Here is a 27,623-nt window from a genome sequence, read left to right as displayed (position 1 = left end):
ATTTCCCTCAAAGTTACCGCACTGTGCTGTTCTGTGAATGTCTCCTGCCTTTTAAAAACGCTGCTATTAGACATACGCGGGGTCAAAGAGGAACTTTTATCTTAATTATTGGGATATACGTATGGTTTTGCCGTGAGAGGATTCGTTTTTCGTTGTACTAAAGACGACTAGAATATCGCAATGTCTCGAGTCGCGGATTTGTCGAAACTTCGCCAGGAAAGAATAAGAGAGATCAATCAGCGGGTAAGTGCGACGATGCGAGCTCGAGCATTCGTGTTTTACCTAGAATTAAAACAATTTGGACGTTCTGTTTGAAATATCCACTTTAATAAAGGGTTGTCATGGTTCGTACGGGATTCTGGCGCTTATATAGATTATAATATTGTCAATAAAAATATTTGGTTTTGAAAAGTATGTTGTCAGTTTTCTGAAGTCGTAACACTGCTTCAGAAAACCACTGAGTGTGTTTTGTGATTAAAATTACATCTGCTATTAACCTAGTGGTTGTATAAACGTAGGTAATATGATGTCATCTTTGGTATGATGGAAAGCCAGCACAGAAACTGCTTCTGTATAAGCATGTAAACTCGTCTACACAGGAACAGTTACTGAAATAGATGTCATTGAATAAATATGTTTTAATATGACTTGTATAGAAATGTGAATATAAAGATGTCATGACAACAAAGTTTAAAGGGTTAGTTCACCCAAATAGCAAAATTATGTCATTAATAACTTACCCTCTTGTTGCTCCAAACCAGTAAGACCTCCGTTTATCTTTGGAACACAGTTTAAGATATTTTAGATTTAGTCCGAGAGCTCTCAGTCCCTCCATTGAAGCTGTGTGTACGGTATACTGTCCATGTCCAGAAAGGTAAGAAAAACATCATCAAAGTGGTCCATGTGACATCAGAGGGTCAGTTAGAATTTTTTGAAGCATCGAAAATACATTTTGGTCCAAAAATAGCAAAAACTATGACTTTATTCAGCATTGTCTTCTCTTCCGTGTCTGTTGTGAAAGAGTTCAAAACAAAGCAGTTTGTGATATCCGGTTCGCAAACGAATCATTCGATGTAACCGGATCTTTTTGAACGAGTTCACCAAATCGAACTGAATCGTTTTAAACGGTTCGCGTCTCCAATACGCATTAATCCACAAATTACTTAGGCTGTTAACTTTTTTAAAGTGGCTGACACTCCCTCTGAGTTAAAACAAACCAATATCCCGGAGTAATGCATGTACTCAAAACAGTACACTGACTGAACTGATGTGAAGAGAAAGCTGAAGATGAACGCCGAGCCAGATAACGAACAACAGACTGACTCTTTCTCGAGTCAAGAACCGTTTCTGTCAGATGCGTCTGATTCGAGAACCGATGAACTGATGATACTGCGCATGTGTGATTCAGCGTGAAGCAGACTGACACACAGAGCGTCTGAACCGAACTGATTCTTTTGGTGATTGATTCTGAACTGATTCTGTGCTAATGTTATGAGCGCGGGTAAACCTAAGGCTTGAATCAAGGGCAATCATCGCCAATGACGCCATTACGTCGAGCGCAAAAGAACCGGCAAACCGTTTTCTTCAACCGGTTTATTCAGTTCGATTTGGTGAACTGGTTCAAAAAGATCCGGTTACATCGAATGATTCGTTCGCGAACCGGATATCACAAACTGCTTTGTTTTGAACTCTCTCTCACAGCAGACCCGGAAGAGAAGACAATGATGAATAAAGTTGTCGTTTTTGCTATTTTTGGACCAAAATGTATTTTAGATGCTTCAAAATATTCTAACTGACCCTCTGATGTCACATGGACCACTTTGATGATGTTTTTCTTACCTTTCTGGACATGGACCGTATACCGTACACACAGCTTCAATGGAGGGACTGAGAGCTCTCGGACTAAATCTAAAATATCTTAAACTGTGTTCCTAAGATAAACGGAGGTCTTACTGGTTTGGAACAACATGAGGGTGAGTTATTAATGACATAATTTTTCTATTTGGGTGAACTAACCCTTTCAGTCTGCTTAGATGCTGCATTTGAACAGAAGCAAAGCAGCATCAGATCCACTTCTGATAGTAGAAGTTGAGGTGGTTTAGAACTTTATTAAAGCTTTTATGTAGCATTTCGTCTTTACATAACATTTGTAGCCAAGGACAGAGCCTGCTCAGAGCAGCTTTAACCCTTTGTGTAAAGACACCTTGAGTAAGTGGTTTTATGCTTGCTTTTGGCACTGAATGTGCACCTTTTTGTCCAATTATTAGCGTCAGTATGAGTTTGAGTTGTGTGGGTGTTACTGAGTGGGAATGTTGAACAACAGAATGTGTGTGTGCATAGAAAAAGATTCAAGAGCAAGAGAGCCAAAAGAGAGGTTGCCATAGAAATAGCGCTCAGTTAAAGCATCAATTCCAGGTTTAGGTCCGAAGGCAAGATTTTTTTAACAGTGAGATGTGATTTTGCTCACACATACACGCACACCATCTCACCACATCTTCTTCTAAGTGGTGATGTCAAAGGTCAAACTGATGTCAACATCAGTCTGGGCATTTTAAATTTACCCAGCTGTGGCCAAGGCTTGTTTTGCATTTATCTACCCTGTCCTGCAGAGATAAACCGATGTAATCTGCCAATCTTTGTCAAATTTTACATTACCAAGCACTCTCTGATGTTATTTGCGAAATATAACAATTCAGAAATGTTCATTGTGTCTCTCTGTAATTGAACCCAACTTTAGAGTTGATATACACTCTCTGTGACAACTAGCCCCAGTCTCTCGAGTAGTTATGTCGACATTGGCTTCGAATCCATGTCAGTTGACTGCTGTATTGTAATTTGCTTTTGTGTGAGAGTGTTTGCGAAGAATGTCAATGTCAACTAATCAGTCCTGGTTCCCCATAGACCAGCTATATCCAGGCCAACGGGCCAAAGCAGGCTGTACTAAATCTGGAGCTGGGACTATTCAAACTAGACCACTGACATTAAATCCTGCCAATCTCAGCCCATTTCCTTGATGGCAGATGACACCAAAATTTTGACAAGCTCGCTGAACCCAGACAACAATATTCTGAGGGCACATAGTCCTCAAGCTTTTGTAAAGAAAGTTTTATTCAGTGTCAGCTTTGTGAACTACGACCACAGAGGGTTTTTTGGGGTTTGCATGCTCAAATAAATTTAATTAGCCTGACATTATTTTTATAAACGCAGAAAAGTTAACTGTTCCTATTTTGTGCCTCTGTGGTTTGTTATATACAGTCATACTCAAGTTTAGTTACAAAAAAGTGTCACTTTATCTACACAGACCACATTGTTTGTTCTCCGATTTAGCATGAACTATTGCGACTTCCCAAATCTGCATGATGATCGCACACACACATACTGTACCAAACAATTCAGAAACATCCTGGAAGGTCTGCTTTTGAACAAACTAGGTCAATTTAGATTTAGTAATTAGATTGCAATATCCTGCAGGTAGTAGTCTGCTACAGATGAACACACTAACCGGTTTTTTATATATTTTCTGTTGCTTACTTCCAACACATGTTTGTGTTCCTCTGGCAACCTTTACTCATGCCTCGTGCAGTTTAGAAAGAGGAAGTGCTCTCTCATTACTTCCTCCTTTGCATGTCAAAAGCATGGCCAATTTTCAGAATAGGTGATCCCAAAACAGGGTCTGGTGCCCTCAGATATTAAAAAATATGAGACATCTTATCGTAAAAATTCAGTTGACATTTCAAAGGATTGTTTGTCTAGACATTTATCCTTCTCTGTCCTTCATTTTAACAAATTAACTCCTTGTAAAACATACATAAAAGAGGAAGATGGTCAGCTTGGACTGAGTAGAGTTTACAGAGTTGCACTGTTAATTGAGCAAAATGAATACCTGGACTTATTCAGTTTACCTAATTTAAAGCACGAGTGTGTTTGTGTTGAGCTGTAAAAGCCATAATTACTCTGGAGCCACTGGAAAATTATTTCATGACAATGCAGATTGGCTGATGGCACCACAAGAACTCGAGCAAATATCCTGTCGGCATATGAGCTGCGACGTCAAAGGCAGCAGACAGGAACATATATATGTGGAATATTTCATTATATTATAGAGGATGTTTAGCTAGTGGCCACTCAAAATGTAAAACAGCTCAGGTGGTTTGCTCAAAAAAAACCTTTCTACACTGTACCAGTGAGAAAAGATGGCAGGGTGCAAGCTAAAACTGAAACTATGTCAAAATAATTTTCGTTATTTGAAATAAAGCTGATATAAAATATAAATATTAGAAACACTGAAAATGGAAATAAAAAGGTTGCTATGGTAGCTGAAAAATAAGTAAGTTTACACTAAAATAAGCTGTACTAACATTACTAAGACTAAAATAAAAAAAAGCTAAATCTAAATATTTGTTTAAAAAAAAAACTAATATAAAAAACTACATAAAATTACTGAAACTTAATCTAAAACTTAAAATTGAACTCACAATACTAATAAATACCTGTCTCCATTAAATGCAAATGCACAGCAATTGGTTTTTTATCAGACTGTCCACAAAGACCCTCACAGGTTGAAAGAGAGGGCAAATGCAGAAAAAAATAGAAACAAATTTATCAAACCAGGCATGTACACAAAAAAGAGACACAAATAGATGACGTTAGTCATAGAAATGAGAGCCATTGTTTGCATCAACTACATGAGTGACTTTTTATAGTGGCTGATAGGGTTCATTTGTCTTTCCTTGAAAGGCTGATAAGCAAAGATTAGCGTTTCCAAATAAAAACAGTTCACGAGCATGAATGTGAGATATGTTTCATGATTAAATCTTTTACCAATGTATACAACCTTCTAGACATTCAGTATGGCCATTGTTGGAAGTATGTGCTTCTCCACAACGGTGTTGCCTGTACCAGTTCGGCAAATTAATGGTTAACACAAAAGAAACTGAGATGCAATAGTGTCATCATTATCTGTTTGTGTGAGTGTCGATTGTACTTTGACCAGCTCAAAGTTTGTTCGTTTTTTAAAATAATGATACTAGGCTAATTTTACCCTGGTAAAGATGATTTATATGTATACATATATAAAGATGCTATGCGTGATTTATTAATTTGAGTTAATTTTATGAGTTTTTGTGTTTTGATTAGAATAAAGAGAAGGAGCGCATGAGGGATCGGGAGAGAGAAGCCAGGGAGCGCGAGGCACGCTACAGTAATGGCCACCTCTTCAACTCTCTCACCGTTTCTGGAACCACGCTCTGCTCGGCCTGCAACAAGAGCATCACTGCTAAGGAGGCTCTCAGTTGCCCTAGTGAGTCACACAGACACACACACACACACACACACACACACATACACAGTACATCACACTCAAAACTAAGGGTGTGTGGTATCACAATTTTTGATCGTGGACAAAATGTCTCTATGATCTGCTTTTGAAGAAATATCGTAGTATCGTGCTACAGCACACATCCTATCAGCTGCAGTTCTGGCACCTCCGTCTCAGTATACTATACAATGAGACATATATTCACATCAAATGCTAACTCAGCGGTAGAGTTAAACTCACGGGACACTGCACTTATTCGCAATTACAAAATAACATCATTTGCATGTGCTTTAAAAAGGCTTGACGGTTAAGCATTTAATTCGTGTGCTTTTTCTGAGCGTGCACACATGCAACACACACACACTAAACGCCTGTCAAGCAGCGCCTGATTACTGGACTAAGTTATCTTTCGCATCTGATTGCGATAATACTGCCAAACACACACAAGGTTTACATATAAAAACAGTTGGTTATGTCTAAAGAGAAAGTAAACAGAAAAATGGCTGTCTGTATGTGTGCAGCTCTTAAAGCGACGCTACACTAATAGTACTAATCATGCTGCCACTTTTCATTAAAGGGATAGTTGACCAAAACATTTTTATTCTGTCATTATTTACTCACTCTCATGTTGTCCCAAACCTGTATTCATTTCTTTCTTATTTGAGCTGAACACAAAAGATATTTTGAAGAATATGGGTAACCAAACAGTTCCTGGTCAACCATTGACTTCATAATAGGGGGTGAAAATACTATGGAAGTCACAGGGGACCAGCAATTGTTTGGTTTCCCATATTCTCCAAAATAACTTTTATGTCCAACAGAAGAAAGAAACTCATTCAGGTTTAAAACAACTTGAGTGAGTAAATAATGACAGAATTGTCCTTTTTGGGTCAACTTTCCCTTTAATGTTAATAAAACAACAATGCTCTTGACTGAAGAACTTTAATACAGTTTATTTAATAAGAATCAATGTACAATTTATACAGTGAAGTGTATATATAGTGTTTTATTTTCATATTTGTTCATTCAATTTCTTGAATGCTGCTGCTAAATAGTCAAGTCACCTTTATTTTTATACCACTTTTAACAGTATAGATTGTAACAAAGCAACGGAACAGCATTGAATACTTGCTAAATAATAAAAGCAACATGACGAAGAATTGTGATAAAATTGTGAATTGCGTTTTTCCTGAAAATAATTGTGATATGATATTTTACCTATATTGCCCACCCCTAGTCAAAACCCACAAAGTGCACCAGTAATCCTATCTGCCAAGCTTATTTAAGCAAATAATGTATTGCAGTTAAAAAGTTGCTAGGCTTTTGCCAGGTCTGGCACAAGTCTAGAAAGCATTTACATGACACCACTTTTAGCAAACTTTTTACACATTTTGGCTGTTTGTTTACACTGGAATTGCGTTTTGGGGGTCTGAAAACACAAGTTTTGAAAACTGTACAACATTTTGAAAGTTATACTATTATAATGTCAGTGTAAACTACAAAAAAACGTGATTTTTTTAAATTGGTGATGCTAGTATAATGTGTATGTGCGCAGGCATGTAGTGTTTCTTTACAAAGTGACATCGCCAACTACTGGCCTGGCATGCATTATACAGCATTTTTTGTTGCTTTTTTGCGGATTTGTGTATTCAGGGATCATTTTTGACAATTATGTCATCTGTATGCGAAACGTTGCAAAAGCAAACATTTAAAAGTACAATTGTTGTTGGGTAAACATACCCATAAGTAGTGAGTCCTCAGGTCTCTATGATATTATGGTTTTTGTTACCCCTTTTTATCACTGATAAAAAAATTACAGAAGTAATAGCATACCTCTACCAAACAAGTCGATATTTGTTCATCATTCATGATAGGATGTTGTGGATGTTTGTTGCCATGCGTTTGCTAAGGTTCTGGGTAGTTTTAGCATGTTGCTATGTACTTGGGTGTTCTGAATGGCTATGTGGTTGCTAGGGTGTTGATATAAGTCTACAAGCCTTGGCCTGGTATACGTCTAAAAAGCTGATTCCCAAGACTATAGGATATTCTAGCTTCTTTCCCCCGTCTGATTTTCTTCCCTATTTTCATAGTATGCCTAATACATGCTTGAAAGGTGACAGCATACCTCTCCTAAATAAGCCAACTGATTGGACGTATCATTTATGTAGAACTCATGAATAAATATTTAACTTTGTGCTGATGTTTAATACTTATGGTTGAGGATCTGAACACAACCTTAATGATAAGTGTGAGCAGTAGTAATTGTGATTAGACACTGATTATATGTAAAGTATAATAGCATTACCGTTCTTGATTAATGTTTGCTTACATCCTCTGTTGATGAAATGCTCCTGAAGAAACCATACGAGGAGCTTGTTTGCGATCCTGCCAATCACATCGCAAAGGCCACTTACCTCACTCCTTCCAATGATTATTTCCGGCTTTCTTCCCCCATTCCAACTCCCTTGCTTTCTTTCCATGATTGTCTCCTGTACTTTTAGCTTGAGACGAACATAAGCCTCTTTATTACTTAGAAGCAACACCTGTCTACCCGTTTTCTCTATTTCACATTACATGCATGTGTTGCAGCCCTGAACTGCTTTCTTGTGTCTTATAATGTGGTGAATGGAGAGTATGTGGAGTACTTTTAGTGGCTGGTCTACCGCACCGGCATGCCAAAATAACACACACACACACACACACAAATTCTCACACATCTTTATGCAGGCCCAGCCCTGCAATGGCAAGCATTTTCACACACACACACAAACATATATATATATGTATGTATAAATGATTACATGATAAAATGCATAAAAACGTTCATTCTCAAAGGATGCATTTGTGGCGTAATGTCGATTACCAGGTTTTAAAAGAGTTTAAAAGCGTTCAAAGGTTATTTTAGCTGTATTTTAGCTTCTTGACTTTTTGTTGTCATGGTAGTATTGAAATTAACTTTTGCACAGACAGGGTTAATTGTGTTTTATCACATTAGTCTCATGTTGCTATGTCTAATAATATATATGTATGATGTGAAACAAGTTAAAATGATTACGCTTCAAACTTAACTTGCATTTAACCTGAACAGCTGGTGCACTATCACACCCTTTCCTGTTTCACTGTGCTCGTCTCTCATTTCTTGTTCTCTGTTTGACTATTGCTTTTAGCTTCTTCCTTATTTTGTCATCGAGATCAGACAGCAACTCACTGATGAGCTGCTCTATGCTCGGCTGCTCTGGTCTGGGTATTGATTGCACTGAGAGCCTGTGTGGGTGTTGGAACATGTAGTTTGTGCCTCTGTACACAGCAAGAGAGAGAGCAAAGGTCATTTGAACCAACACCTTTGAGTGGGATCAGATCTTAAAGAGAATTAGATAAATGTACCTTATATGCATAAAGATGCTGTTTTATTTCATTTTTCGTAAAAGGAAAAGGGAATAAGGATGTGAAAAAACTACATATTTTTAAAATGAACCTAGTGGGTAAGCAATGACTTGCTAATTGGTTTTAAGGAAGCACTGGATAAAGGGCTGGTTTCATCGATGATTATTGTGATCAAAAACAGCTGGGCAAAACACAATGGAATGGACCAGAACACAGTCACTGTGTGTTTTAAAATATTTTTAGCTTGATACGCCTTATAAAAGCAAAACACTGCTAAAATGAGTCACAGTGCAACTGCAAAAGACATCTGTTTGCATGTGTAAGGTTGTAGCGGTGGAGCTTGAAAGGGCATGTATTTCATTTTATGAAGAGTCTTGTCAGATAAAAATATACACTACCATTTAAAGGTTTTCGGGTCAATACAATTTTTATTGATACATTCAATTGAGAAAAAAAGTGACTTTTAGAATGTGACAAATATTTTCTACTTCAAATAAAAGCTGTTCTTTATATTCAAAATTATATTGAAATTATATACATTGAAACAAATGTATCTCGGTTTTCACAAAAATATTAAGCAGCACACATGTTTTCAGAATTGATAATAATAATAGGAAATGTTACTTAAGCACCGAATCAGCATATTAGGAAGATTTCTGAAGGATCTCGTGACACTGAAGATTAAATTAATGGCTGGAATAAATACAAATTTGTAAGATTATTGTTTTTACTGCATTTGTAATAAAATCATTGCAGCCTTGGTTAGTATAAGAAATTGCTTACCAACCCCAAAAGTTTAAATGATGAATATATACAGTATATAGCAAAGTGAATATCTATTTAATTATCTTAGAGATCAGTGAGATTTAGGTTGCTTTCACACTCGGTTCACTTGCCTGACCCGAACCCAAGTTTGACATCATCCAAACAAACCAAATTCTGGCGTCAGTCGAACCCGGGTGCACACCAAAAGTGCTAGTGTGAAAGCACCCTAAATGAGGAACAAATTGAGACCTGCTTCAGTATGGTGCAGAACTTTATACAGTAATTAACAATAAAGTAATTTATGTCTATTCTTGAAATAAAATGTTCCTCTACGGTGCTTCATTTTTGAGATGCTCTGCTGCTCTTTGGGTGGTTATTTGGAGTCGTGAAGGTGTATGTTGTGGGATATTTAGGCCAGGGAAACTCCGGCAGAGCCCCTGTCCCTCTTCCTTCCCAGCAATACTCAAAACAGGAAGCAAAGCCGTTCTGAAACAATAGTAGTTCAGAGACAAAAGCAATACGGCGTAACCAGAGAAAACATTCAGTGACTAGTAGCATGCCAGTAAGAAGATCTAGAACAAGCATTTTAACGCAGACATAGACAGAGATTAGAGGGAGAGAAAGAGAGGCAAAAATGGATATGGTACATCTGAGAATCATTTAATTATGTGCTGTAATGTTGGAGAGGATAGAAAGTTAGAGTAAAGGTTAGAGAGAATTTTAGGTATTTCCTTACTGGAAAATCCATTGTAAGCCACTAGCTTTTTTTGAAAACCCAGTGGTTGGTTTCTCACTGGTTTAAGCTCATAGATCATCTTAGACCAACTATAAACTAGCAACTTATCAGTCTAACATAGTCAAGATAGTTTTTTTGCACACAGTGGTAATTCAGCCAGCTAATGACTAATTTAGACCAAGCAGAAATCAAATTAAGAGTTACGTGACCATGAGAACATCACAGTCATCATTAATCACATTTCCAAACACATGAAGAGAGTGTGAGTGTGTGGTTTTGCTGAAGAAAAGAGTGTGAAGATTATACCGTCCGATGATGAAGTAAAATAACAGTGGTTTTGCTGTCTGCTCTTTTTTTCCCAGCCTGTAATGTCACCATCCACAACCGCTGCCGGGACACACTACCAAACTGTGTCAAAATGAAACAAAAGGTGGGATATTAGTGCACGCACTTCTCAATTGGGTTACTTGGAGCACAGACTTGCAGACACTGGCTTTGATTCATGGTATGATGTCGAAGAAATGTATCTAAATTGGGTCCGTTTCCATGATATGTTTTATGAAAAAGATTTAGTCTAAATATGTCATACATTTTATCTGTCTGTATGTGTCACAATAGCAACAGAAACTGGCCCTGATGAGGAACAATTCAGCCTATCAGAATGTGACGCTGAGGAATAAAGGTGAGCATGTGATGGAAACAAGTACACTGTTTACATCTGATAGTTATATCTGACATTAACATGTTAATAAGTGGCATGTGATTAGAATAAGTGGCAGCTGTGATTAGATATCAGAGACAATCATTTGAATATGACTGACCAAAATTGAGTAAAACCAGGTCTTAACATGACATTTCTCTCTTTTTTTGTGCCATCCTGAAGCCCATTTAAAGGAACGGCCGAGCTCTGCCATCTACCCATCAGACAGTCTTCGCCAGTCACTTCTCGGGTCCCGTCGCGGACGGTCTTCCCTCTTACTTTCAAAGAGCGTCTCCACCAATAACATTGCAGGGTTAGTGACAGAAAATGTAGCTAATGTTCTTTTTTGATTAGCTAATGAATCCTTTGGATAACTTTACAAAAAAAATACAACTTCTAATATAATATTTCAACCTTTATTCATTTTCAACCAATGTGGTTGAAGTTTTTACAGTATACAAAAATAAAGAGGCAAAGAAAATTATTTTATTATGGTAAATATGAGTTTACGATAGCGTTTATAATTAAACCACAGTGGCCACAAATTTACAGTTGTCTGAGACATCATGAAATGTTCTTTAGCATCACAAACCATAAAATGTAGTCAGGGTTCTGCTATGGTTTAGCATGGTTTCCAGAGATCTGGAGCTGATTCGGGGTAGCTCGGTGGTTTGTGACTGTTGCCTCGCGGCGCGCTGGGGCTGTTCACATATTCACAAGTTCGTTATTTTTAATGTAAGCACGCGGTATTCGCGCTCATAACGGGAGTGAAGCGGCCGCGACTCGCACGCGAAAACAGGCACCGCATCGAGTTAAAAACATCTCAACTTTTCAGAATGCCGCAAGTGCACCGCGGGTCATGTGACAAGAACTAACTAATCAACTTCATCCTTTCCCGTAACAACGTTGAAAGCTCAGCTAAGTTTTTTAGTGCTGCAAATCCATTTATCCTTTGCTGGAATTTCCGCGTCTTCATGGAGAGAGCACGTCATGGTTGCTTAGCAACGGCAGACGCCCCAGGGGCGTTTTCCACGCATTTTTAGGCACGATATTTGAACGCCCCTAACGCGTGTTCGAAACTCGCGCCAATACAGACTTACTTTATTTTTTATTTTATCTTACTTCAGCCGCTACGGGTGATCATACCAATAACTTGTAATCTTTACAAGAATATCAGAATCATGCAATGAGCAAGTCTGCGTTTATTAGACACTTAATAATATCACATCAGTTTGTGCTTTTAGAATCGCCGAATCTGCTGCGGTCGTTCCATCGCATCTGCAGCAGAGACCTGAATCAGGAAGTTGGTCACACGGTAGCCAGTTAAACCGTAACACCGGAGAGCGCCAGGATGTTTTCCTCTGAGATGCTTGTGCATCGCATTTGTGCTGCCGTGGTACACCATATCGGTTTTGCAAAGGGAACAAAGGGCCATTTTATTTGGCCTCTGTTTAAAGAATTCCCATACTTTTGATAACAGTGGTCTCTGTTTTTGTGATAGAATGCAACTTTCTCCATTCCCAGTATGCCATTACGCGAGATGTAAACAGTGTGACGCGTCGACGCATTTCATGCACGTCAACGTATTTTTGTAGTCGACGTAATCGATGACGTCGACGCGTCATTGCAGCACTAAAATGAACAAGTCCCTAGTTTATAAATACTGTAAAAATGCCGTTTAAATCACATTTTTTTGTTGTTGTGAAATATCTACAGTATATATAGAGAGACAGTTCTCATCACTGTAATTTTTATCTTTTTGTGATTTTGTGTGTGTGTTTGTGGCTATTGTAGTTTAATGTAAGCAGTTTTGTTTGAATGTTATACTTCAGTCATTATTCTTTCAATCTTTTAAATATTTTATTTTATTTTTCTGTGTGGATTATGATGCCTGCTTCTCATTTTGTCATATTTTGTTTTGTGTACTTTTTTTCTGTGTCTTTTGCATGGGATTGCATGCATACGTGTACATCTGTTTGTATGCATGCACATGGTGTGTGTGTGTGTGTGTGTGCATGTGCGTGTGCGTGTAGGACTCTGAATGATGACTCTCTGGGGCTGCGCAGGATCTTGTCTCAATCCTCAGACTCACTCAACTTCAGGAGCAGAACCATGTCCATGGAGTCTCTCAATGATGAGGGTGAGACACACACCACACATGACGACACACAAGCATTCAAACACAGTAGATATACATTAAGATATACATAAAAGGTTGAAATAAGCAAGATTTTATTAAAGAAATGAATACTTAACCAGCATTAAATCATTTTTAGCATATCCATCATTGTATTAAAATAAAGACTCTTCTAACGTCCATAACTGTTTTCAACATTGATAATAATTAGAAATGTTATTAGACTGTTATTAGAATGATTTCTGGAGGATCATGTGACACTGAAAACTGGAATAATGGCTGCTGAAAATTCAGGAATAAATAACATTTTAAAATATATTACAACAGAAAACTGTTATATTTAAATGGCTATAATATTCACAATTTTTACTGTGTTTTTGATTCAAATAAAGCCCTCGGTGACCATAAGAGACTTTGTTCAAAAACATTAAATCTTACTGACTGCAGACTTTTAATGATAATGTTTGTTATAAAGAATTTAATCATTATGAAGAAAATCTTATTTTTTTTAGAAATTTAGAGCTGCATTTTTGATTGGTGTGATTGGCTGTTGACCAATTCCAAAATTCCATGACCAACCTGACTTGTTTGCCTTATAATACAGAAATGGTTATTGTTATCCTTCCTTTTGCTTCTAGGAGAGGGCTACTTCACCTCTCTGCTGGAAGATCTGGAGGTTGAAAGCCAGGAGTTTGAAGCAGATTCCTGGAGCATGGCAGTAGATTCCACATACTTACAGACCCACCGGAAAGATGTTATCAAGAGACAGGACGTCATCTATGGTTAGAAAAGAGTGCAGATATAAGTCTAAAATCAAAATATGTTCATAACTATAAATGGGCCGTTGACTCCATAAAAATGCTATTAATAGTTCCACATAAACAGCAATGCCTTTCCATATGCTGTTTTTACATTTCTGAGAATGAAAATGAGCCATTGATGGATAGATGTCTGTTCAAGTACACTTTTAATGTCTTCTATTAAATATATATTAAAATTCCATACGAATTTGTTGAAAAAAAAGTAAACTCATGTGTCACAAAATTATGAAGTGGATATTCACATTGAGATTTGCTTAAGATTATTGGATTGTGCTCCTGTAGCTCAAGTGGTAGAGCATTGCATTATCAAGCGCAAGGTTGGGGGTTCGATTCCCCGGGAACACATGATAGGTAAAAATTGATAGCCTGAATGCACTGGAAGTCGCTTTGGATAAAAGCGTCTGCTAAATGCATACATTTAATTTTAATTTAATTTAATTTAAGATTACATTTAACCATGATATTACATTATTATTAAATATTAACTTTAAGGGAGTTTTAGATGACTGAAAAGAAAAAGAAAATAAATGAGCTTGCAAAATTGTTTTGTTGGCTGAACAATCTACACCAAAGTACACAGATGGAATGAACTTTATTTCTGTGCCTCACTACCTTGCTTTCCTTCAATTCGAATATAATATGGTATCTACCCTTATAATTAAGGACATTCGTTTGGGTTACATGTCCAACAAAGGCCCATTAACCTTAACAACCTCTCCGATATCATTTCAGAGCTGATCCAGACGGAGCTCCATCACGTTCGGACCCTGCGGATCATGGATGGGGTATTAAGGCGGGGTATGCTGGAGGAGGTGCAGCTGGAGCCGGGGGTCGTGCATGCGCTGTTCCCCTGCCTGGAGCGCCTGCTGACAATTCACATGCACTTCCTCACGCAGCTCCTCACCCGGCGCACTCAAAGCCTGCAACCTGACAGCACAAACAATTTCACCATCAATCAGATCAGCGATTTGCTAAAACAACAGGTAGGAGGGCAATTGTTGGTTTACGTGGGCGGAACGAGGTAAAAATGCATTTGGTTACATTTGGCCTGCTTTATGTGATTTTAGATGAATGTATCAGTTTTAATTGCCAGTTAAAAGTGTGACATATACATGAGAGCTTTCAATTTAATGCATTAATGTAAAATAAAAATAAACAGGGTTATTTATGCAACAGTGCAACAAGTCGGTCTGGGAATGTGTTTTAAAAGGTTTGCAAAACTACACAGCATCTTAAAAGATATCATACATTTGTTGCATTGTTGCAAATGGACGATATTGTATGAAAAAAACATTTTGTAGAGGGAGTTGAAAAGTCAAAAATAAAGAAAAAAGTGACAAATGGAAATTGCAATTGAAACTTCATTCTCTCTAAATGTATGAGAGTGGGAGGCTGAAAGCTTTGAGGTTTCAAGGAGAAAAATGTTCATAGTGCACTGTCTTTGTGTGTACGTCAGTTCTCAGGTCAGTGCGGGGACGAGATGCTGAAGGCGTATTCTGAGTTCTGCAGTCGACATATGAAGGCTGTCAAACTCTACAAAGAGCTGCTGGCCAGAGACAAGAGACTGCAGCTCTTTATACGGGTAAGAACAAGAGTGACAGACGAGGGTGTTTACTGTCCGGTAGAGTTTCGTGTTTGAATAACCGGGTCAGGTGTTGTCTGTGTGTTGCTAGTGGGAGGACAGAGTGGTACTGAGTGATGAATGATGGTGGGTGGGTGCATTAATGGATTAAATGCCTGCAAACTCTCATAGGTGTGTGAATCATCAGACATGTTCGGCTCTTATGTTTGTAATAGCTTAGTGTGGGGCTGTCACGATAAAAACTGGTAACATGTCACAATCATTGATGCCACAGCAGGAACTTCTATGCTAATGAAAGCAGTCCTTTTATTTAAAAAGTTTAATATTGTCAGGAGAGTGTTGTGGAAAGTGTTGGGCCCATGGTGAGACCCATGTTTGTCTGTCAACTTTCTTGTCAAATCTCTGCTTCCCTATTTTAATAAAGACTAAAAACCAACAAACCTTGTAAATATTAATATAAATATTAACAAGTTAGGGATGTGCCAGCAGTAAACTTCTGGTAAATCTCTGGTAAATATCTGATATTGTTAATAAATTATATGAATAGTTAATAAAAACAACAACAATAATATTTATTTGTTTGTTTGCTTATTATTTGTTTGTTTGTATCAGCATCAAAAGTCTTTTTTTGTGGCAAAATCAAAGTATTTTAAAGAAGATTCTGACTGGGAAATTTACTTTTATACATTGTTTATATATTTACTATATTATATATTTAATGATATTAAATTAATAAATAAATGTATTTTGATAATAATGGTAACTAATTTTATTAGTAGTAGTAGTATAACATATCCTCTATTCCCATGTCAGGATCAAAAGCTATTTTCATTGCAAAACTGAAAGTATTTTAAAACAAAAAATACTGGCCAAAATGAAAATGTATACTATATTATATAGTTGTTATTGTTATTACTAAATATAAAATAAACACAAATAAATGTACATTTGTTTTAAATGCTACGAGTGAATTTGGGCATCACAACATTAGAATGCACCGTTTGAGGGAAAGTTTTCAAGTACTTTTATTACAGTCAGACTTCTATTTATAAATGAGTGTTTTAGTCATTAAATATTTGCTTGGCAAGTTCTAGCTTATTAGACATGATGTTATGATGCCTGTCCAAAACCAGTTTCTTTAAGTGCCTTCATACACAAATCTGGCTGACCTTAAATCCTTAAAGTGTGTTTAGTTACCAGTCCATTCATCATTGTCTTTGTCTCTCTCAGAGAGTGAGTCGGCATCCTCTACTGCGTCGTCACGGGTTCCAGGAGTGCATCCTTTTGGTCACTCAGCGCATCACTAAATACCCCGTTCTGGTGCAGCGCATCTATGACAACACCAAAGGTAAGACACAGGGGTATAAATGTTGCCAGTGTCAATATTTAACTGTATTCAAATAGCTGCTCACCTCCGGCCTTCCTTCCACAGTCTATAAACTTTTCAGTATCCCTTTAATATGTATGATTTAAAAATCATTTTAAATTAGAAAAATGTGTATTATATACATATGTCATAAAAAGCCCCTGGTTATGGACTTTTTAGACTGACTTTTGTGTGTAACAATGCAGACAATCCAGAGGAAGCTGCAGGTCTGTCTCAGTCACTGTCTTGTATACGAGAGCTGCTCTGTTCGGTGGACCAGCAGGTGTTGGAGCTTGAAAGGACACAGCGGCTGCAGGAGATCCGGTCCCGGGTCGACCCGCGGGCCGAGGCCAAACTTCGCTCTGGTGCCCTGTTCAGACCAGCCGAACTGCTCCGCAGGCAGCTGATACACGAAGGCACGCTGCTCTGGAAAACGCCCAGCTCTCGCCTCAAAGGTAGCAGAGACCGTGGCTGTTTATGAGGAAGTGTTTTGTGATATGTGTCTGTGTGAGAGGAAGAGAGACACACTTGTTACTATATTAGTGGACGTGTTTTAATGTACAGAATGTCCCGTTTTCTTTGTGTTCTAGATGTACAGGTTCTGTTGATGACTGATATTCTAGTATTCTTGCAAGATAAAGATCAACGGTACATCTTTGCAAGTTTGGTAAGTTACTTTGCAATAAAGTGTTAAACTTTTGCATGCTGTGATACCTCGAATTGTGAGGTTTTATGAAGAGGATTTTTTCTTCTCATACTCTCTGTAGGATAAGTCTGCCGTGGTCTCACTGCAGAGTCTCTTGGTCCGAGACATAGCCAATCAGGAGCGAGGTTTGTTCCTGATCAGCAGTGAGTCCAGCCCACCTGAGATGTACGAGCTTTACGCTGCATCTAAAGATGACAGAAAGACCTGGATACGGCTCTTACAGCAAACAATCAGCAGGTAAATGCATGCAAAAACACGCTCTTAACAGTCCACACAGCTGCCATTTGACTTCTTCAAGCATCTCTTTTCACAATTGAATGGAAAATCCCATGAAAGCACTTTTCTGTATTGTTCCTTTGTATTTCCTTTTGAATCAGGACGTTGGAGTGGGACATTTCAAAGGGATATGTCAGTTCTGTGGGAAGCTTGACTTGCCAATAGCCTTTGTTTATGTTACAGCTCAGCAAAATCAAACTTGACAGCTTGCAAGGGACACCTTTTCAAAAATATAAAGACATCTAAGAAAATATATCATTTATACTATGCAGAAAAAAATTGTAAGAGTAACATTACAGAAGGAATAATGTCAAATATGGTAAATATTGATTTAGTTAGTAGTACTTGTTTTAATATTATTAATATTTATAATTATAATTAATAATTTAATATTAGTAATTGTTATTCATAATAATAAGAATAATCATTAATTGTGATTATATTATTTATATAATTATTAACAAAATATAATAATATTTGTGATATTAATCTTTTTAATTATTCTGTTTTTACTCAACCTTTTTTCCATGTTAATACCCTCTTGCCCCCGGGAGTCCCCAGACTGCAGATTTAAAACCCCCTCTATACACTTGGCACTTTCAAAATGAAGACATTCTTACCACTTCCTTCAGAAAAAAAATAATTAGCAAAGAAAGGACAAGCATAAGTAAATTTTCAGTTTCATTCAAGAACTATATAAAGTGACTAATACTTTTGGTCCATTTTCCCAGAAGAGAAAGACTGTCCATTTTAAATTTGTATACTTGTTAAACGCAGGGACACTAGTGTATATGACTGCAGTGCTAATGGACATCCACTAAAAGGCACTAAACTACCATTTCTAATGGTCATTCTCATTTACCTTCATGGTTTTGTCACACAGCTGTCCATCAAGAGAAGAATTCCCTCTCATAGAAACAGAGGACAAGGCCCTTCTGCGAAGACTCAGAGGTTTGCTTCAATCACTAACGCACACACATTCACACACATTTTTTTTTTTCAAAAGATGAATCACTACAGTGGGTTAAGGACTGAAAGAAGCATAAAGTTGTTCTGAAAAGCTCAAAAGAGCTCTCACCCATCTGTCAGATCAGTTGGTTACCGATCTCAAGGCATTTTCTCAAAACAAACAAGCTAGCTACAAAAAAAAAAACTTGTCTCGACATATACTGATTTCTATGCGTCTTGACATTTTTACACTGCATTTGAAGGCAGAACAAAGCCACTATATCTTGAGTGTAAAGAAGCTGACGTAGATTTTTTATTCAAACAGCACTTTGTTCCTCGTGCTCTCTGTTTCAGCTGACATCCAGCAGAAGGATAGGGAGGTGTTAGAGCTCCTTCAGGAGCGGGTCACCCTGTTCTCTGACTTGGCGGAGGTCATGGGAGGTTATGAGGTCATGCTACCGTCCTGTTCCAGAAACCTGTTCAGAGCCGAGTCTCCTCAGGCACCTCGCGGGGAACAGCTGCTCACACAGGCCATAACTGAGGGTAAGACAGACAGGATGAAACAGGGCCTTCCACCTGTATGAGGCTTGTTTCACCCTCTAGTGCATATTTATTTCACCGCCCATGTTAATAGGTTACAGTATTCACACCATGAGAGTATGTTTTGCCATTTAAGGTGTTTTTGCAAAAAGCACAACAGTAAATCCTTCAATTCGGATTTTATGTAAATGTAAGAATGTACAGATATTTAAATAAAAGCTTTGAAGTTTCAACATCTGAGCAATTGAGAAATTGTCATTAATAAAAAAAATTATATTATGGAAAGTTCACAGAACATTTTAGCTAAATCTTCTGAGCTCATGCTCAGATCTTCAATAATATCTTGTAAAATGTCATGATGTATCTTTCTCTCGCTCTCTGCAGTGGACAGATTGACAGAGCTGTTATTAGGATCCAGTGTTGATGTTCCTCTGCCCTGCAGTTCCAACGGCCATCACAATCACACTGGAGCGCTAGTAATCAGTAAGTGTCAAATACACAACACACAACATGTAAATGAGTGTGCTTTTAGTGTGTCTGATTGGCTAAATACACCTTTTTATCTGACCAATGTGCTTCCTCCATTCTTCTAGATGGAGAAGAGGTATTAGTCAATGGCTCTCAGGAGAACCAAGCTACTCAGGTACACAAAACTAACAGTTTTGTCAGAAAATAAGCGTATTATTTTGATCTATGTTGAGTTGTTCATTATCACACTTCTCTGGCATCCACATTCGCCTGCGTCAAATATGCTTTAGAAAATGCAATAATTATGCACATAGAGGGTTCGATGGTATTGCTGAGTTTTTATGTAATCCTGAAAAAAAAAAATTAGTCATTTTCCGAGCCCATCTGAAACTTGCAGGTTTCCATAGCAACCTGAATCTACCAAAAACTCTCCATCACGACTCGGCACTGGTGCTTGAAAGCTGCGCTTCATCTCCCTTTTCATCGACACATAGTGCTGACAAATGAAAGCTTTTTGAATTAATTTGCTGGTTCAGAATTTTGATTGTGTGAATAATGCAAAAACTTCTCTGTTCTCTTCAGGATGGTAATGGGAATCAAATGGAGGACAAGACACCAAGTGAGGTACTGACATTTTAGGCTTAATGTGTGCTGATTATAAATATATATAACTGATTATTTTACTTTTTGCATTAGAATCCTTTTAATTGGAATGACTAGAAAATGTATAATAACAAACACTATAACACACAAAATAACTGGTGATTAAAAGCTTAGAATCTGAATTTTGAAATACATATAGACAATGTGGAAAACTCCTAACTTCTGCTTTTTAATTCACTGGATATTGGGTTTAGTGACTTATTATTATTAAAGTAATACTTTTATTCACCAAGAATGCATTAAGTTTATCAAAGTGACAGTAAAGACATTTATAATGTTACAAAAGATTTCGGTTTCAAATAAATGCAGTTTTTTTTTTTTTTTTGTATTCATCGATGAGTCCTGAATACTTTTAACATTGATAATAAGAAATGTTTCTTGCGCAGCATTAGAATGATTATTTGGAGTAACGCCTGGAGTAATGGCTGTTGAAAATTTAGCTTTGTCTTCACATGAATAAATTATATTTTAAAATGTATTAAAACAATTATTTCAATAAACCAATGCAAACCAATTCAACATGGGCCGAGGATCTTCTCCTAGTGATGAATGAGACTATGATTATGTCTTATGTAACAAAAAGTGCACATAAAAACAAGCTGATAGTCCATAACACATGATTAGGTGAAATAATCAACTGCAACTCCATTATTGGCATGAATTAGTTTTTCAATTTTACGAGTTATATGCAACAAATATCGCCCTCCACAATACTGTGCATCACTAAATATTTCAGGGACACCAAAATTTCCAGGCTTATTTAGACTAGTGTGTGTTTTATATATTTATACATTATGTTACTATTGTTTTGTAATGTTTTGCACCTGAATGTCTTTTTTGTGTTTCAGGAGGTGTCACAGAGGCTGGTGAATCTCGGTGCTCAGCTACACGGTTTACAGGTATGTGTGCACTCCAAAATAAATTTATCAGATTTTCTTAAAAGCACTGTTGTACCATCGGGATCCGAAATGAACTCAACGAGACCAAAAACTCATACTCTGCCAGGGTGTGGTGATACGACAGGACTCCATCCTAGAGCTCTACCTACGAGAGAGCTCGGTCTTCCCGGCCACCGCAAAGGCTCGTACAGTTCGCTCCCTGTCCAGGGATGGTGCAAGTGACTTTGGCTCGCTGGGAGAGCTGGCCCTGCTTCAACGGCAGCACAGTCTGCTGCAGGAGGAGCTCGTACGCCTCAGGGGAGCCGAGGGCAAACTCAGGCACAGCGAGAAAGCCAAAGCCCAGCTGGAGAAACAGCTCAGGGATCTTAAGACTAATAGCGCCACTCTAGGGAATGGAGCTGGAAATACAGGCTCACAGGTGAGTTCATTTAGTACGTTTTTAGTCTAAAGCAGAATTTAAATTCATTTTTGCACTCAAAGGCAAAGTTTAACAAGAAGGATCAGTGCTCTTGAAGTAAACACCACATGACACATACAAAAGTATGTAAGAGACACAATGTAGTATCTCCCAAATCTCATTCGCTTCTGATTTCCTCTTTTCAAGGCCCCAGCAACTCGCAGAGAGAGCGGTACCGACCCTAATACTGACACCCCATTGGCTTGCCAGGAGTCGATGGACCAATCAGATGGCCTGCAGGGATGCAGTGATGTGGAAGGGGATGTGATATCTGATGATGATGATGATGATGACGACGAGGTGGATTCGAGGGTGTCTCCCCGTTCAGAAAGTCCCAGAGGTCTATAGATTGACACAGAACCGATATATAAATACATATACACCAATAAAAAATATGATATAGAAATAAAATATTTATAATTAATATATACCATATATATATATAAGTATATATATATAAAAGTATAAATACATTTATATATAAATATGTAAATAAATTAATCTAATCGTTTTTCAAAAGCAAAAATAATTTATATATATATATATATATATATATATATTAGGGGTGTAACGGTACGCAAAAATCACGGTTCGGTACGTACCTCGGTTTTAAAGTCACGGTTCGGTTCATTTTCGGTACAGTAAGGGAAAGAAATGCAAACATTAAACTGCAGGTTGTTTATTACTATAAACTTTTTTTTTACAATTTGTTTACACTTTTTTAAAATACTTTTTAATAAATATATATAAAATAAAAAAAGAATAAGAAACAAAATACTGCTGCAAAGTTCAACACTAAATAAAATACTCTCAGTCTCAAACCAATATCATATAATAAAATATAATGAAAAATATAAATAAATAACTATGATTACAGTGCAGCATTACCAATCCCAGCTTGTAGGCCACCTCATATTTAAAATAAAAGATCCTGGTCTGTCTCCCTCTAAGTCACCTACAAAAGGAGCAGCAGCGCGCCAGCGCCGCGTCAGGCACGATTCTGGTGTGTAAAGACACAGAAAACACGAAGCAGCCGTCACACAACTGACACGCAGCAGAAACGCCACGCAGCCAGTGTGTCACCGGCCTTAGAATCAGCTGCAGGGCAGGATTTGCGCTGAACGCGGAGACTTCCGGCACTTAATATGTTCGTTTGGAAACACGAAAATTTACCCATGTTCCGCACACAAAATATTGCATTCCATCATTTGGTACATACGTGCACCGTACCGAAAGCCCTGTACCGAAATGGTCCGGTACGAATACACATACCGTTACACCCCTAATATATATATATATAAAATAATAATTAGCAGTATATAAATACATAGTAAATATTGAAAAAAGAAAAGGCAGTGGGATACAAGAGACTAGCAACTGTTTGCTGGAAGTAGTTTTTTTTTAATATATGAAATGATTATATATTTATCTGACGGTCTGTATAGATGTTCTTCATTAAGAACACTGTAAACTTTGGCCCTTTGTAATACTGACAGCAGCCTACACACATTATTATGCAACCAATGTGCACAACACACACACACATTGAATCTATCACAAACTTTCCACACTCACTCACCCCCACACAGACAAGTGTGCACTCACAAACACACACTAAACTCTGTCAGACAGGAGAACCTTCTTGGACTAAACTGAAATAATGTAAATTTATGTGTATTATTTGTATGTGTGTTATAGGAGGATAATCGTAATAAATTGTAGGTCCCAATAAACGCAACCAGAACTTTAGCAGGTCATTGTAGGTCATGTAGCTATTGTACGTACACTTATATACACAGAAGGCTTGACTTTTAAAGCCCCTTGAGATTAAATAACTTTAGTATCTAGATGTGTTCGAAATGGCATACTGCTCATGCTGCATGTGAAAGGGTTTAGCATGCAGTATAATAATACAGTAGTAATATAATAACAATAATGTATACTTTTATTCAGCATGGATGCATTAAATTGTTCAAAAGTGACTATTTAAAGACATTTATAATATTACAAAATATTTCAAATAAATGCTGTATTTTAAATTTTATATTCATTAAAGAATCCTAAAAAATGTATCACAGTTTCCGAAAAATATCAAGCAGATTAATGATGCTGAAAATTCAGCTTTCCATCACAGGAATAAATTACAGTTTTAAAATATATTTAAATAGAATTCTAAAAAATAAATCACAATATTATTGTTTTAGCTGTATTTTTGATCTTACTAACCCTTATCCTTTGAGTGGTAGTAGAAGTTTTAATTTAATTAATTTATTTTTTAATGATCCCCTGTATGTATGAATGATGATGAAAGTGTCTAGGTAAATATGTTGCCAAGCTTACAAAGTGTCGTGTTCAAGCATGTGCACTGGATTACGCTGGGAAAATGTATTGGTCATAAATATTTTGCACCAAACCTTTTTATTTTTAAAATAAAAAAATATAAATGAAAATGAATTACCTAGCTGTTTTTCCATGACATATTTTCACTGAAGATCTGAATTAAATGATTTAAACCGTGTATTATTAAAGTTGCAGTTTGTGAAGTTTACAGGCCAGCGTTCCAGTAAGACGATTTACTTTCCAAAGGCGATTTTAACTCATATTTGGCTTATCAAGTGTTTATCTTACACTTTCCAGATATAAATTATATTCTCAAGAAGCAGTTCATTTGATCTAGATCATTTGGGAAAATTCTTTTACTTAATTTTTTTTTTCTTTTCTTCGTCTTCTACAGATCTGCAGGACATTCCTGAAGAGACTGAATCTGCTACAGAACCCCGGGACCGTGAGGTCTCGCACTGCTAATATTTCTCAACCCTAGACTTGCCTGTCATCCGATGGAACAGACTATAGACTCCATGAGCAGGCCTTCCTCCGAACAGGGAGGATTCTTACTCAGTTTATGAATATTAATTTCATTATATACATACAGTATTGAGTTGTATCCAGTAATTTTGCTTATAGCTTGTGTGGCCGTTTATGACATGTTAATATTCAACATGTCTTCTCATTGGAATCCAATCATATGGCTTTTGACATCCACGGACCAATAAGTACAGGCCAAAGCATTGTGATGGAGATGGAGTCATGCAAATAATGGGACTTTGCACTTTATAGCGGCTTGAAATGGGAAACATTCTTTAAGAATCTTAAGATTAACCAAAGTAACCAAACAGAAGTGATCCAGCTCAAGGGTACTGGGAGAAAGCAGTTCGATTGATGTACTGTGTATGTGAGAAACTCAGCACAGTGTTTTGTACAGATTCTGCACGTGCTGGAGCCAAACCAGAACAGAGCTTCTTTTTTAAGTGAAACTTGTTTTTGTGAGAGGTCATTGTAAAGAAATGTCTCTTTTTTGTGCTTTATTTTGGATTTATTTATTTTCTTCATTTTAAATGGAACGTTAAATTGTTTTTTGAGCATGTTGGAGTAGTTAGAATGAAGCCATAACTTGAAATGAACCAACATAATAGACTGGGACCAAAACTACTGGCTAAATAACAAAAAAAAAACTATTCTCAGAGACTTGAGAGCTTTTTATGAAGGAATTATATTGCCGTTTATAGCAATATATAGAAATATATTTACATCCATAGCAAAGAACTTAATAAACCCAGGAAGGTCATTATGATTGAGTATTATGATATTTTAAATGGTTCCTCAGCCCACAGTCTGTGTTAATGGGCAATACTTTGTAAATAGAAGAAGATTTATTGACTAAAATAAATCCCATCTCCAGAATTTACCAACAACATTTGATGTGTCTTACTACAGTTTTGCTTATGTCTTAATTTTAAGAATTGTTTTTGCAGTTACTTGCCTGTGTGCCAAAATTCGCTTGGCTGAATATTGCTAAGATATATTATGCTTTTATTTTAGTCAGTTCAACATTTCAGGAAGCAATGTCTTAGAAATTATTGTAAGATGATATTCTTCATGTTTTGAAGTAACTATAAGAAACATAGGAATTACTGAAGTCGCATCAAAATGTTAATATGGAACATGACAGGAACATTGTTGAAATGTTCATACGGTGTTTCAGATATACTGAAGTGGATATAGGATACAGTTGAAGAATTAAAACTGTTGATATACAACATCACTGGGATTGGTTTGTTGTCTTTCATTTGTGTGTGAGTAAATCAATGTGAAAAATGAAATGATAAAATTTGTACTATTAATGGGACAATTGAAAATCATTCACTCAACCTCATGTTGTCCCAAATCTGTTAAAAATAAAATAAGACATTTTGAATAATGTGGATACCTAAATAGTTGCTGGTAGCCATTGACCTCTAGAGTATTTGTCATGCTCTGGAAGTCAATGGGTACCAGTGGCAACTGTTTGGTTATCAACATTCTTGAAAATATCTTCTTTTACATTCAACAGAAGAAAGAACAATGTACATTTTTAGGTGCACTCACCTCCAGTCATTCTCACTACAAACTGATCTCATGAAAAAACTATTTTATGTTGTGGTAACTGGTGGCGAATTTGTATGTATCTAATGTTTCCATTTGTATAAAATCATAAAATTTTCTGAAAAAAATGTGGACCTTAGGATCTACTCCTAAACTAACCAACAGTGGAGACGTGCGCGCACACACACACACACACACACACACATGCACAGACTTATATATACTAACTCATCCATCACTTCACTTTCCTAAACTAAAGTTTGTGTTGAAAGAATGAGTAAATCTATTAAACAAAACAGAGCACTTAAAAAAGAGTGTCCACTGATTGGTCCTGAATTTCAGTGCAACACTTTCCCCTCCTTTACTAGAAGAATGAAGTGATGCATTATTTATCAGAAATTTATTATAAAGCATTGACTTACGCAAACTTTTTCCTTTTCTGCATAGTACAAAACATAGTTTCTTCCTTTCTGAATACATTATATAAGTAAATCTAAATACAGCTAACCTATCTGTGTTGTTCATATTTTGTTTTAACCATACCCTGCCCCCCTGGCTGAAAATAGTCTGCTCACCCATAACCTGATACCATCATTGTCCCTTTACTTCAGCAAGAGCTTAGTGGAACTTACAGTTAAAGACGCACATGGAATGACTAATCACTATTATAAAACTGTGCTTTCACATACACATATCATTCATCTAAAGATACGTCTAAAGCTAGTAAAACAATCGGTGCTAGAGGAAAAGACCCTTCGTATACTAGTTAAGAATTTAGACAAGACTAAATATATGATTTTGATAATAAGGTTCATTCCTAAATGCAAGCTTAGTTTACAAATATCAATTATTCCGGTATGTTTTTTCACTTAAAAATCAAGATGGATGCATGATGTAATAATAAGATTCATTCCTAAATGCAGGTTTAGTAGACAAATACACATTTTATAAAAAAAAAAATCCCAAACCCTAAATGTATTTAATTATTTGTATTGTTTTATTATTGTATTTATCATGTATTTGTTTTTTTTACTTTACATAAAAAAATATGAAATCTAAATAAAAAGTGGTTGATAAAATATCATTTGTTTAGGATGCTATAAAATAATGCTAAGTTTAAAATGTGTAAAATCATTAAAATGTGTAAAATGTGTATATTGTACAATATTGGATTTAGAATAGTGGGAAAATGTATTTAGAAAATATCAATAAAACATCAGATCAGAAATTATGAAAATAATAATACAATTAAAATGTATACTATTACATTTTACTAATAAACCTTATACTTACTTGTGGTTACTAATAAAAAAAGCCATTTGCTCTATGAATAAATATATAGAGAAAGATATATTATAAAGATAAGATATCTAGATGGCAGTGTGTTTGGGATTCTTGCATTCCAATGCATTGGTGACAATCTTACTACATCGAGT

General features: G+C 36.6%; 1 protein-coding gene across 1 annotated transcript; it reads left to right on the top strand.

Annotated features, from left to right (window-relative positions):
• On the top strand, positions 1-25,867 carry LOC132104105 (rho guanine nucleotide exchange factor 2-like). The gene is made up of 22 exons (XM_059509333.1): positions 1-243; positions 5,137-5,299; positions 10,565-10,632; positions 10,821-10,884; positions 11,086-11,215; positions 12,936-13,042; positions 13,678-13,821; positions 14,593-14,843; positions 15,317-15,442; positions 16,673-16,790; positions 17,015-17,263; positions 17,399-17,475; positions 17,576-17,751; positions 18,674-18,741; positions 19,093-19,281; positions 19,663-19,761; positions 19,872-19,921; positions 20,329-20,370; positions 21,258-21,308; positions 21,415-21,726; positions 21,913-22,105; positions 24,500-25,867. The coding sequence occupies exons 1-22, from the start codon at positions 181-183 to the stop codon at positions 24,568-24,570; spliced, it is 2,811 nt and encodes a 936-aa protein (XP_059365316.1). The 5' UTR covers positions 1-180; the 3' UTR covers positions 24,571-25,867.
• The last annotated feature ends 1,756 nt before the right edge of the window (positions 25,868-27,623 follow it).

This window comes from Carassius carassius, chromosome 25, assembly GCF_963082965.1.
Source record: "Carassius carassius chromosome 25, fCarCar2.1, whole genome shotgun sequence".
Taxonomy (NCBI): domain Eukaryota; kingdom Metazoa; phylum Chordata; class Actinopteri; order Cypriniformes; family Cyprinidae; genus Carassius; species Carassius carassius.
The sequence above is the reverse complement of the archived record's forward strand: the minus strand, read 5'-3'. Positions and strand labels throughout refer to the sequence as shown.